The 13,368-nt window shown below is 46.0% G+C and overlaps 1 protein-coding gene across 1 annotated transcript in view; it reads right to left on the bottom strand.

Moving 5' to 3' along the window:
* The window catches only part of LOC116371480 (phosphatidylinositol N-acetylglucosaminyltransferase subunit Q), an 18,095-nt gene extending 5,157 nt beyond the window's left edge, over positions 1-12,938 (bottom strand). Inside the window, exons 1-9 of the mRNA XM_031820377.1 lie at positions 12,764-12,938; positions 11,453-11,702; positions 9,613-9,799; positions 7,182-7,408; positions 6,087-6,283; positions 4,758-4,889; positions 4,458-4,578; positions 2,427-2,553; positions 480-634 (exon numbers count right to left, since the gene is read on the bottom strand). Coding sequence (XP_031676237.1) covers positions 480-634; positions 2,427-2,553; positions 4,458-4,578; positions 4,758-4,889; positions 6,087-6,283; positions 7,182-7,408; positions 9,613-9,799; positions 11,453-11,605 — 1,299 coding nt within the window. The 5' untranslated portion in view covers positions 11,606-11,702; positions 12,764-12,938. The remainder of the gene's footprint in view (positions 1-479; positions 635-2,426; positions 2,554-4,457; positions 4,579-4,757; positions 4,890-6,086; positions 6,284-7,181; positions 7,409-9,612; positions 9,800-11,452; positions 11,703-12,763) is intronic.
* Between the last annotated feature and the right edge of the window lie 430 nt (positions 12,939-13,368).

Here is a 13,368-nt window from a genome sequence, read left to right as displayed (position 1 = left end):
CCAGATGGGGCACCCCCAACTTGATACAAAGTCAGGAGCCCATGAATAGACCAAAAGGTATGACTGATGATTGAAGCAGGGTGTTAAACATGGGCTTTGCTTCACAGAAAGCAAGCAGTTGATTTACTCCATTGCCAACACTTTAAATCACATCAGTAGACCAATATCCTTACGTATCTGACATCACCCTTTTCTAACCTTCAATCTGTTTGTTTTTTTAATCATCTTCTGGACCAGAATAAGGCTCTACTACCTATTGTTTCCTCGCAGTGAGGGACTCAACATCTTCATCAAATGTGTTCATAATTTATCTGAAGAGAATCACCTAAAAATCCGTAGTAGCCTACCAGTATGCACATTAGGGAGTAAATGAACAGCTCTCTCACGATGCAATTCGGTTTCGTTCACCTAAAATATCCGCTTGTTCTAAGGTCAAACGTGGTGCACTTTTGGGAGGCATCGTGGCTGGTCTCTTCTCACCTGGCTCCATAGACGTAGACAAAGTAGATGTGGAAGGTGAGCAGGGCGGTGATGTCAGAGAGCAGGGAGAGGGCAAAGGTCAAGCCCAGGCAGGCAGACAGACCCACGTACCACAGAATCATCTCAATGAACGGAGACATCAGGTGAATGTAGCCTGCAGAGAGAGGAGGAGGAGGGCCATGGGTGTGTGTCTGTGGAGGAGGGCCATGGGTGTTTGTGTCTGTGGAGGAGGGCCATGGGTGTGTGTGTCTGTGGAGGAGGGCCATGGGTGTTTGTGTCTGTGGAGGAGGGCCATGGGTGTTTGTGTCTGTGGAGGAGGGCCATGGGTGTGTGTGTCTGTGGAGGAGGGCCATGGGTGTTTGTGTCTGTGGAGGAGGGCCATGGGTGTTTGTGTCTGTGGAGGAGGGCCATGGGTGTTTGTGTCTGTGGAGGGGGACCATGGGTGTTTGTGTCTGTGGAGGAGGACCATGGGTGTTTGTGTCTGTGGAGGAGGGCCATGGGTGTGTGTGTCTGTGGAGGAGGACCATGGGTGTGTGTGTCTGTGCAGGAGGGCCATGGGTGTGTGTGTGTGTGTGTGTATGTGGAGGAGGGCCATGGGTGTTTGTGTCTGTGGAGGAGGGCCATGGGTGTTTGTGTCTGTGGAGGAGGGCCATGGGTGTTTGTGTCTGTGGAGGAGGGCCATGGGTGTTTGTGTCTGTGGAGGAGGGCCATGGGTGTGTGTGTCTGTGGAGGAGGGCCATGGGTGTGTGTGTCTGTGGAGGAGGGCCATGGGTGTTTGTGTCTGTGGAGGAGGGCCATGGGTGTGTGTGTCTGTGGAGGAGGGCCATGGGTGTGTGTGTCTGTGGAGGAGGGCCATGGGTGTTTGTGTCTGTGGAGGAGGACCATGGGTGTTTGTGCAGGAGGGCCATGGGTGTGTGTGTCTGTGGAGGAGGGCCATGGGTGTTTGTGTCTGTGCAGGAGGGCCATGGGTGTGTGTGTCTGTGGAGGAGGGCCATGGGTGTGTGTGTCTGTGGAGGAGGGCCATGGGTGTTTGTGTCTGTGCAGGAGGGCCATGGGTGTGTGTGTCTGTGGAGGAGGGCCATGGGTGTTTGTGTCTGTGGAGGAGGGCCATGGGTGTTTGTGTCTGTGCAGGAGGGCCATGGGTGTTTGTGTCTGTGCAGGAGGGCCATGGGTGTGTGTGTCTGTGGAGGAGGGCCATGGGTGTTTGTGTCTGTGCAGGAGGGCCATGGGTGTGTGTGTCTGTGGAGGAGGGCCATGGGTGTGTGTGTCTGTGGAGGAGGGCCATGGGTGTTTGTGTCTGTGGAGGAGGGCCATGGGTGTTTGTGTCTGTGGAGGAGGGCCATGGGTGTTTGTGCAGGAGGGCCATGGGTGTTTGTGTCTGTGGAGGGGGGGCATGGGTGTTTGTGTCTGTGGAGGAGGGCCATGGGTGTGTGTGTCTGTGGAGGAGGGCCATGGGTGTTTGTGTCTGTGGAGGAGGGCCATGGGTGTTTGTGTCTGTGGAGGAGGGCCATGGGTGTTTGTGTCTGTGGAGGAGGGCCATGGGTATGTGTGTCTGTGGAGGAGGGCCATGGGTGTGTGTCTGTAGAGGAGGGCCATGGGTGTGTGTCTGTGCAGGAGGGCCATGGGTGTTTGTGTATATGAAGGAGGGCCATGGGTGTGTGTGTCTGTGCAGGAGGGGCATGGGTGTGTGTGTGTCTGTGCAGGAGGGCCATGGGTGTGTGTCTGTAGAGGAGGGGCATGGGTGTGTGTGTGTCTGTGCAGGAGGGCCATGGGTGTGTGTGTCTGTGGAGGAGGGGCATGGGTGTTTGTGTGTGTGGAGGAGGGCCATGGGTGTGTGTGTCTGTGGAGGAGGGCCATGGGTGGGTGTGTCTGTGGAGGAGGGCCATGGGTGGGTGTGTGTGTGTGGAGGAGGGGCATGGGGGTGTGTGTGTGTGTGAGAGACTCACTGATCCACAGGTGTATATGGTAGAGGAAGAATCGTCCTAACACCTGGTCTAGAGCCCGGTTCATCTTCAGACCAGCTGGAGCTCCCATCAGCCACTGCAACAGCTCCTCCAGCTCTTTAGCTACATGCTAACAACAAAACACAATATATAGCTTAGCTACATGCTAACAACAAAACACAATACATAGCTTAGCTACATGCTAACAACAAAACACAATATATAGCTTAGCTACATGCTAACAACAAAACACAATACATAGCTTAGCTACATGCTAACAACAAAACACAATACATAGCTTAGCTACATGCTAACAACAAAACACAATACATAGCTTAGCTACATGCTAATAACAAAACACAATACATAGCTTAGCTACATGCTAACAACCAAACACACAACAATACATAGCTTAGCTACATGCTAACAACCAAACACACAACAATACATAGCTTAGCTACATGCTAACAACAAAACACACAACAATACATAGCTTAGCTACATGCTAACAACAAAACACACAACAATGAATCAGATTACATGGAGAGGAGGACCTGATCCTAGATCATAATGAATATGATTATAATGGACAGGAGGACCTGATCCTAGATCATAATGAATATGATTATAATGGACAGGAGGGCCTGATCCTAGATCATAATGAATATGATTATAATGGACAGGAGGACCTGATCCTAGATCATAATGAACATGATTATAAATGGACAGGAGGGACCTGATCCTAGATCATAATGAATATGATTCTAATGGACAGGAGGACCTGATCCTAGATCATAATGAACATGATTATAAATGGACAGGAGGACCTGATCCTAGATCATAATGAATATGATTCTAATGGACAGGAGGGACGTGGGGCCGTATCAGCTCCCCTCGGTCCATGTTATCTTATTCCTTGTGATCTAAAAGGCAAAAATGATCCTAGATCAGCACACATACTCAGCGATAAAGATTATTTAGGAGATATTTAGGGGGATATCAAGGGAGATATTGAGGGGGTAATTCTCGGGGGATATTGGGTTGGATATTGAGGGCGTTATTCTAGGGGGATATTCTAGGGGGATATTGGGTTGGATATTGAGGGGGATATTCTAGGGGGATATTCTAGGGGGATATTGGGTTGGATATTGAGGGGGATATTCTAGGGGGATATTCTAGGGGGATATTGGGTTGGATATTGAGGGGGATATTCTAGGGGGATATTGGGTTGGATATTGAGGGGGTTATTCTAGGGGGATATTGGGTTGGATATTGAGGGGGTTATTCTAGGGTGATATTGGGTTGGATATTGAGGGGGATATTGGGTTGGATATTGAGGGGGTTATTCTAGGGTAATATTGGGTTGGATATTGAGGGGGATATTGAGGGGGATATTCTAGGGGGATATTGAGGGGGATATTGGGTTGGATATTGAGGGGGATATTCTAGGGGGATATTGAGGGGGTTATTGAGGGGGATATTCTAGGGGGATATTGGGTTGGATATTGAGGGGGATATTCTAGGGGGATATTGGGTTGGATATTGAGGGGGATATTCTAGGGGGATATTGAGGGGGATATTGGGTTGGATATTGAGGGGGATATTGGGTTGGATATTGAGGGGGATATTCTAGGGGGATATTGGGTTGGATATTGAGGGGGATATTCTAGGGGGATATTGAGGGGGATATTCTAGGGGGATATTTCGTAGGGCAAAAACGACCCTGAACCTCTTTATAATGTGGCAACGTGATTTCATTTGAAGCTCATCTTCACCAATGTGAGTTTTACGGAGGTGGTTATGTAACTAGAGTCAACTGAGCGATACAGAAATAAATAAATAAATGACCTTTAAACCTAATTTATAAGTCACCTTTAGTCAACTGAGCGATACAGAAATAATCACCTCTCGATACTGAACGTTGTTGAAGACATTTTTTTTTAAAGAAAATCTCTGACAGATTATAAATGAGGTTTAAAGGTAATTGTTGTACATTGCTTTTGCACTGGGGAAATGTGGTCCATGATGTCTTACATCAGCAGCAGGTACCAGTGTGTTGGCCAGTTTGCCTATACGGTTTTCTCTATACATCCACGACACCAACAGCAGGCCCAGAGACACATCCACAAAGAACGACACAAAGATATTGGCTTTCCTGTGTGGAGAGAAAGAGAGAGAGAGTCACTACTTTTGACCCGAGGGCAATAGGGCTCTGGTCAAATGCACTGCACTATACAGGGAATAGTGTGCGATTTGAGACGCAATGGGGTGAGTTAGATACCATCTTGTAGCCAGTCTGCCACATGGCTGTGTGTGTGTGTGTGTGGTCTCTACCTCATGAAGTGGTTGTGTGCGGTGGCTCTGGTAGGAGAGCAGACTGTCTGAAGGTGTTCTGTTCTGTAGCTCAGCTGGAGACAAGTAGACAACTTACTGGAGATGAACCTCATCGTGCGCATATTCAATATCCTGGGGAGACAGACAGACAGACAGACACATTCAATATCCTGGGGAGACAGACAGACAGACAGACAGACAGACAGACAGACAGACAGACAGACAGACAGACAGACAGACAGACAGACAGACAGACAGACAGACAGACAGACAGGCAGACACATTCAATATCCTGGGGAGACAGACAGACACATTCAATATCCTGGGGAGACAGACAGACAGATGAAAACATTCAATATCCTGGGAGACAGACAGACAGACCTGCTACTACAGATGCTGGTCCACAGTGTTAGTATCCAGGTGGTTAGCAGACAGACAGGTCCTGACACCCCCCTTACCTGTTACTACACAGGCTGGTCCACAGTGTTAGTATCCAGGTGGTTAGCAGACAGACAGGTACTGACACCCCCCTTAGCTGCTACTACAGAGGCTGGTCCACAGTGTTAGTATCCAGGTGGTTAGCAGACAGACAGGTACTGACACACCCCCCCTTACCTGCTACTACAGAGGCTGGTCCACAGTGTTAGCATCCAGGTGGTTAGCAGACAGACAGGTACTGACACCCCCCTTAGCTGCTACTACAGAGGCTGGTCCACAGTGTTAGTATCCAGGTGGTTAGCAGACAGACAGGTACTGACACACCCCCCCTTACCTGCTACTACAGAGGCTGGTCCACAGTGTTAGTATCCAGGTGGTTAGCAGACAGACAGGTACTGACACACCCCCCCTTACCTGCTACTACAGAGGCTGGTCCACAGTGTTAGCATCCAGGTGGTTAGCAGACAGACAGGTACTGACACACCCCTTACCTGCTACTACAGAGGCTGGTCCACAGTGTTAGTATCCAGGTGGTTAGCAGACAGACACAGGTACTGACACCCCCCCCTTAGCTGCTACTACAGAGGCTGGTCCACAGTGTTAGTATCCAGGTGGTTAGCAGACAGACACAGGTACTGACACCCCCCCCCCCTTAGCTGCTACTACAGAGGCTGGTCCACAGTGTTAGTATCCAGGTGGTTAGCAGACAGACAGGTACTGACACACCCCTTAGCTGCTACTACAGAGGCTGGTCCACAGTGTTAGTATCCAGGTGGTTAGCAGACAGACAGGTACTGACACACACCCCTTACCTGCTACTACAGAGGCTGGTCCACAGTGTTAGTATCCAGGTGGTTAGCAGACAGACAGGTACTGACACACACCCTTTACCTGCTACTACAGAGGCTGGTCCACAGTGTTAGCATCCAGGTGGTTAGCAGACAGACCGGTGTCGAGGCCTGTTTCATCAGTTCTACTATAATGGAGCCCTCGCGTCCCTCTGATTGCCAGTGGGTCATCTTCACTGGACCGTCATCATACTTATCCAGGAAGAACAGCGGCTCACTCTGACACACTGTCCCAAACACCTGCAGCAGCAACAACAACAATTACAGACAACACCTGCAGCAACAACAACAATTACAGACAACACCTGCAGCAGCAACAACAACAATTACAGACAACACCTGCAGCAGCAACAATTACAGACAACACCTGCAGCAGCAACAATTACAGACAACACCTGCAGCCTCAACAATTACAGACAACACCTGCAGTAGCAACAACAATTACAGACAACACCTGCAGCAACAACAATTACAGACAACACCTGCAGCAACAACAACAATTACAGACAACACCTGCAGCAGCAACAACAATTACAGAGAACACCTGCAGCAACAACAACAATTACAGACAACACCTGCAGCAACAACAACAATTACAGACAACACCTGCAGCAGCAACAACAATTACAGACAACACCTGCAGCAACAACAACAATTACAGACAACACCTGCAGCAACAACAACAATTACAGACAACACCTGCAGCAACAACAACAATTACAGACAACACCTGCAGCAGCAACAACAATTACAGACAACACCTGCAGCAGCAACAACAATTACAGACAACACCTGCAGCAGCAGCAACAATTACAGACAACACCTGCAGCAACAATTACAGACAACACCAGCAGCAACAATTACAGACAACACCAGCAGCAACAACAATTACAGACAACACCAGCAGCAACAACAATTACAGACAACACCAGCAGCAACAACAATTACAGACAACACCAGCAGCAACAACAATTACAGACAACACCAGCAGCAACAACAATTACAGACAACACATATGTATAACAACATAACAATTACAGACAACACATATGTATTATAACAACAACAACAACAATTACAGACAACACATATGTATTATAACAACAACAACAATTACAGACAACACATATGTTGTCACCTGTGGTAGTTGTGACTCAGTTTGAGGGTCTGGAACCCCGTTGTCTATGGGGTGCAGCTGAGACAGCATGACCTTCCTCTGTTCATAGTGGATAAAGATCACCTTGTCCTTCTCTCCTCCTCCTTCCTCTCCCTCTACTTCCTTCTCTCCTCCTCCTCTCTTTGTTCCTCCTTTCTCTCCACCACCATCCTCTTTCAGCTCCTTTTCCTGTTGTACCAGCTTCCCATCTACGGCAGGGGCAGAGGAACATTTTATTAGAGATGCACTGCATGATGATAACAGCAGAAATATCCGCCTTTTGATTAAATATACAGACATCTGTGTTTATGAATTAAAAAGAGCAGAGTGAATTAAGCTCTAATTTACAAACTCTTGTTAACTTACTTTTGCTATGAGAAAACAGTGATGCACGTCTATAGACAGAACATTAATTTCAGTGTGAGAAAACAGTGATGCACGTCTATAGACAGAACATTAATTTCAGTGTGAGAAAACAGTGATGCACGTCTACAGACAGAACATTCATTTCAGTGTGAGAAAACAGTGATGCACGTCTATAGACAGAACATTAATTTCAGTGTGAGAAAACAGTGATGCACGTCTACAGACAGAACATTCATTTCAGTGTGAGAAAACAGTGATGCACGTCTATAGACAGAACATTAATTTCAGTGTGAGAAAACAGTGATGCACGTCTACAGACAGAACATTAATTTCAGTGTGAGAAAACAGTGATGCACGTCTATAGACAGAACATTAATTTCAGTGTGAGAAAACAGTGATGCACGTCTATAGACAGAACATTCATTTCAGTGTGAGAAAACAGTGATGCACGTCTATAGACAGAACATTAATTTCAGTGTGAGAAAACAGTGATGCACGTCTACAGACAGAACATTAATTTCAGTGTGAGAAAACAGTGATGCACGTCTATAGACAGAACATTAATTTCAGTGTGAGAAAACAGTGATGCACGTCTACAGACAGAACATTAATTTCAGTGTGAGAAAACAGTGATGCACGTCTATAGACAGAACATTAATTTCAGTGTGAGAAAACAGTGATGCACGTCTATAGACAGAACATTAATTTCAGTGTGAGAAAACAGTGATGCACGTCTATAGACAGAACATTAATTTCAGTGTGAGAAAACAGTGATGCACGTCTACAGACAGAACATTAATTTCAGTGTGAGAAAACAGTGATGCACGTCTATAGACAGAACATTAATTTCAGTGTGAGAAAACAGTGATGCACGTCTATAGACAGAACATTCATTTCAGTGTGAGAAAACAGTGATGCACGTCTATAGACAGAACATTAATTTCAGTGTGAGAAAACAGTGATGCACGTCTATAGACAGAACATTCATTTCAGTGTGAGAAAACAGTGATGCACGTCTACAGACAGAACATTCATTTCAGTGTGAGAAAACAGTGATGCACGTCTATAGACAGAACATTCATTTCAGTGTGAGAAAACAGTGATGCACGTCTATAGACAGAACATTAATTTCAGTGTGAGAAAACAGTGATGCACGTCTATAGACAGAACATTCATTTCATAAGAAAGCCATTCGTCAATAATTCTATATCAACAGTTGATCTCCAAAGAGAGTGGTCTCTGAATCTAGACAAAACACCTTTTAATGCTGTTACAAAGTCTGCATCCCTAATGACACACTATTCCCTACATAGTGCACTACTTTAGACCAGAGCTCTATGACACCCTATTCCCTACATAGTGCACTACTTTAGACCAGAGCTCTATGACACCCTATTCCCTACATAGTGCACTACTTTAGACCAGAGCTCTATGACACCCTATTCCCTACATAGTGCACTACTTTAGACCAGAGCTCTATGACACCCTATTCCCTACATAGTGCACTACTTTAGACCAGAGCTCTATGACACCCTATTCCCTACATAGTGCACTACTTTAGACCAGAGCTCTATGACACCCTATTCCCTACATAGTGCACTACTTTAGACCAGAGCTCTATGACACACTATTCCCTACATAGTGCACTACTTTAGACCAGAGCTCTATGACACCCTATTCCCTACATAGTGCACTACTTTAGACCAGAGCTCTATGACACCCTATTCCCTACATAGTGCACTACTTTAGACCAGAGCTCTATGACACCCTATTCCCTACATAGTGCACTACTTTAGACCAGAGCTCTATGACACCCTATTCCCTACATAGTGCACTACTTTAGACCAGAGCTCTATGACACCCTATTCCCTACATAGTGCACTACTTTAGACCAGAGCTCTATGACACCCTATTCCCTACATAGTGCACTACTTTTGACCAGGGCCCATAGGTCAGAGGGTAAAATGTACCCCATGGGCCCTGGTTAAAAGTAGGTGTCTTATATAGGGAACGATAGGAGCCACTTGGGATGCAAACAGAGACTTACTCTGGTCCCTTGTGAGGACGTGACACCTGAAGCCTATCTTGCCCATCTCTCTACTGAGCTGGAGCCACTGTCCCTGGGGGAAGATGGTGCTGAGGTCCCTGAGGAAACTCTCCATGCCCTCCTGGCCCTCCTTGGGCATGCTCCACGAGCCCAGCACCGTCAGATCCACCCCACTCTGGCCACGCATCTGGACCAGGGACAGGAAGGTTAAATCACACACACTCTCTACCTGATGTATGTACCATCTGGACCAGGGACAGGAAGGTTAAATCACACACTCTCTACCTGATGTATGTACCATCTGGACCAGGGACAGGAAGGTTAAATCACACACTCTCTGCCTGATGTATGTACCATCTGGACCAGGGACAGGAAGGTTACATCACACACACTCTACCTGCTGTATGTACCATCTGGACCAGGGACAGGAAGGTTAAATCACACACTCTCTGCCTGATGTATGTACCATCTGGACCAGGGACAGGAAGGTTAAATCACACACACTCTACCTGATGTATGTACCATCTGGACCAGGGACAGGAAGGTTAAATCACACACACTCTACCTGATGTATGTACCATCTGGACCAGGGACAGGAAGGTTACACCACACACACTCTACCTGATGTATGTACCATCTGGACCAGGGACAGGAAGGTTAAATCACACACACTCTCTACCTGATGTATGTACCATCTGGACCAGGGACAGGAAGGTTAAATCACACACACACTCTACCTGCTGTATGTACCATCTGGACCAGGGACAGGAAGGTTAAATCACACACTCTACCTGCTGTATGTACCATCTGGACCAGGGACAGGAAGGTTAAATCACACACACTCTACCTGCTGTATGTACCATCTGGACCAGGGACAGGAAGGTTAAATCACACACTCTCTGCCTGATGTATGTACCATCTGGACCAGGGACAGGAAGGTTAAATCACACACACTCTACCTGCTGTATGTACCATCTGGACCAGGGACAGGAAGGTTAAATCACACACTCTCTACCTGATGTATGTACCATCTGGACCAGGGACAGGAAGGTTAAATCACACACACTCTACCTGCTGTATGTACCATCTGGACCAGGGACAGGAAGGTTAAATCACACACACTCTACCTGCTGTATGTACCATCTGGACCAGGGACAGGAAGGTTAAATCACACACACTCTACCTGCTGTATGTACCATCTGGACCAGGGACAGGAAGGTTAAATCACACACACTCTACCTGCTGTATGTACCATCTGGACCAGGGACAGGAAGGTTAAATCACACACTCTACCTGCTGTATGTACCATCTGGACCAGGGACAGGAAGGTTAAATCACACACACACTACCTGCTGTATGTACCATCTGGACCAGGGACAGGAAGGTTAAATCACACACACTCTACCTGCTGTATGTACCATCTGGACCAGGGACAGGAAGGTTAAATCACACACACTCTACCTGCTGTATGTACCATCTGGACCAGGGACAGGAAGGTTAAATCACACACTCTACCTGCTGTATGTACTGTTTGACCTGACAAGGGATGAAGGGGTATTGGGTGACTGACAGATTTAAAAAAATATATATATATATATTAATATTTAACTAAGCAGGTCAGTTAAGAACACATTCTTATTTACAATGACGGCCTACCGGGGAACAGTGGGTTAACTGCCTTATTCAGGGGCAGAACGACAGATTTTTACCTTGTCAGCTCGGGGATTCGATCTAGCAACCTTTCGGTTACTGGCCCGCCCCTCTAACCATTAGGCTACCTGCTGCCCGGATACACACTGACTGACACATGTACACTGACTGATACACACACACACTCTACCTGGTGGATGTACTGCTTGACCTGTCCAGGGATGAAGGGGTAGTGGATAACAGCTAGCACCACGGCCGAGTTCTGTCCTGGGATCCATCGCCCCACAAGCAGCCCACTGTCTGCCTTGTTACAGCACTGAGGGAAGAAAATCTTCAGCACCATGATGGGACTGGAGGTCAGGGGTCAGAGGTCAGGCACGCTCCTTCAGTCTAACCTCCTGGGGTAGGTGATCACAGGTTAGCCTAGTGTCTTCAGATACCTGCAGAATGGAGAAACATTTTGTGAAGTATGAAATAATTAGTATACCCATTACCCAGCTACACTAGTTCCCAATAATTAGTATACTGATTACCCCACTATACTAATTACCAATAATTAGTATACCCATTACCCAGCTATACTAGTTACCAATAATTAGTATACCCATTACCCAGCTATACTAGTTACCAATAATTAGTATACCCATTACCCAGCTACACTAGTTACCAATAATTAGTATACTCACACTAGTTCCCCCCCAAAGTAGTAACATAGTTAAGGTCTGTATATAGTTTAGTTATACTGTGTATACCAGTGTTTCATCTTGTCACAATGTGAATGTCCTCGTGTGGTGTGAGCCGATGTTGTTTAATAAACATGACCAAGAATCAGGAGGGTTGTCAGAGTGACTCACTCCAACTGTTAGCAGACATTTCAATCAGGACCAGCTGTTTGTTAGTCAACTCAAACGAATCATTGTCGGGCGGCTTCAGTGGAGTCCCGTTGCCTTTGTCCACTGCTGCCCTCTTTGTGTCCTTCAGAATATTGAGCCTTGCATTCGTGTCCATGACAACCATGCCTGTGGGCTTAACTATTGATTTGGCTGTCGTGCTTTAGTTTCCCGTCACATCTATAACAGCACTATTGCTGCCTAAGCTACGTTACATGTTAATATAACATGTAAAACTATTTGGGGCATTAATCGACTTTTTGCAGTATACGTTTGAGACAAAGTGAGACGCTTATTTTGATTAAATGAGCACAAATAGGCCCTAATCGAAGTTAGTGCACACTCCAGCCAGCTTCGGAGGCTGTGCGACACCCGTATCGTTATCCGTTGTCAAAATAAAATCAACAGCAATCAACAATAGTTTCTGTATTCCTCTCTGATGTGATGCATATCTTCAATGTCATTGATAATATATTCTGCAGGCAGTTATCCACACTGGGCGCACAGTGCAAAGAGACAGACATTAGCTTACGTTAGCTAACTTAGTAACGAATAAATCCGTATTCAACTGGCTAACAACATTTCGGTAAATAATATAAAATATTCCATACCTGCAGGGTTGTTTATTTCTATTCGAAGAAAATCTGCTTTTGTCAATATGATGTCAATACCGTTTCAAACAGATTTGGGATCGTACCGTTACATGATTTACCCTTCAATTGTCAAATTGAAGTTAGCGTCTGTTGGTAGCCATCTTTGTTGTTGATAGACCGTCATCATTTACGCTCCGGTTGGAATATCATTGCAGTAACAAGAGTTCCGGTGTATTGCTGGATGAGATGATGTAGCAGTTCTGTGAATAATCTGAACTAAACCCTCTGTTTGATAGTAATTTCCAGCCACAACAAAAAGCTTGATATTTAGCCTAATAATATCAAATATAATCATAAAATACTACACTTTATTATGGCCACTGAATTCCACTACCACTGAATATTCTTTAAAAAAATATCCCATCCATTTCTGCCAGTTGAAAAGGACACATTTTTCATTAATACCAAAACGATTGTAATCAAACATGGAATCTCATTTCGACTCAATAAGGCAGCCATAATATCCATTTGAATATAGTATTACAAAATTTGAAAACATCACCGTCGAAATGACATTTCTGACCTTCAATGTTCAGACGTGTTGTTTGCTGTTTGAGGTCATT

This window comes from Oncorhynchus kisutch, unplaced genomic scaffold, assembly GCF_002021735.2.
Source record: "Oncorhynchus kisutch isolate 150728-3 unplaced genomic scaffold, Okis_V2 scaffold3306, whole genome shotgun sequence".
Classification (NCBI taxonomy): Eukaryota; Metazoa; Chordata; class Actinopteri; order Salmoniformes; family Salmonidae; genus Oncorhynchus; species Oncorhynchus kisutch.
Note: the sequence above shows the minus strand (reverse complement) of the source record. Positions and strands in the feature narration are given on the sequence as shown.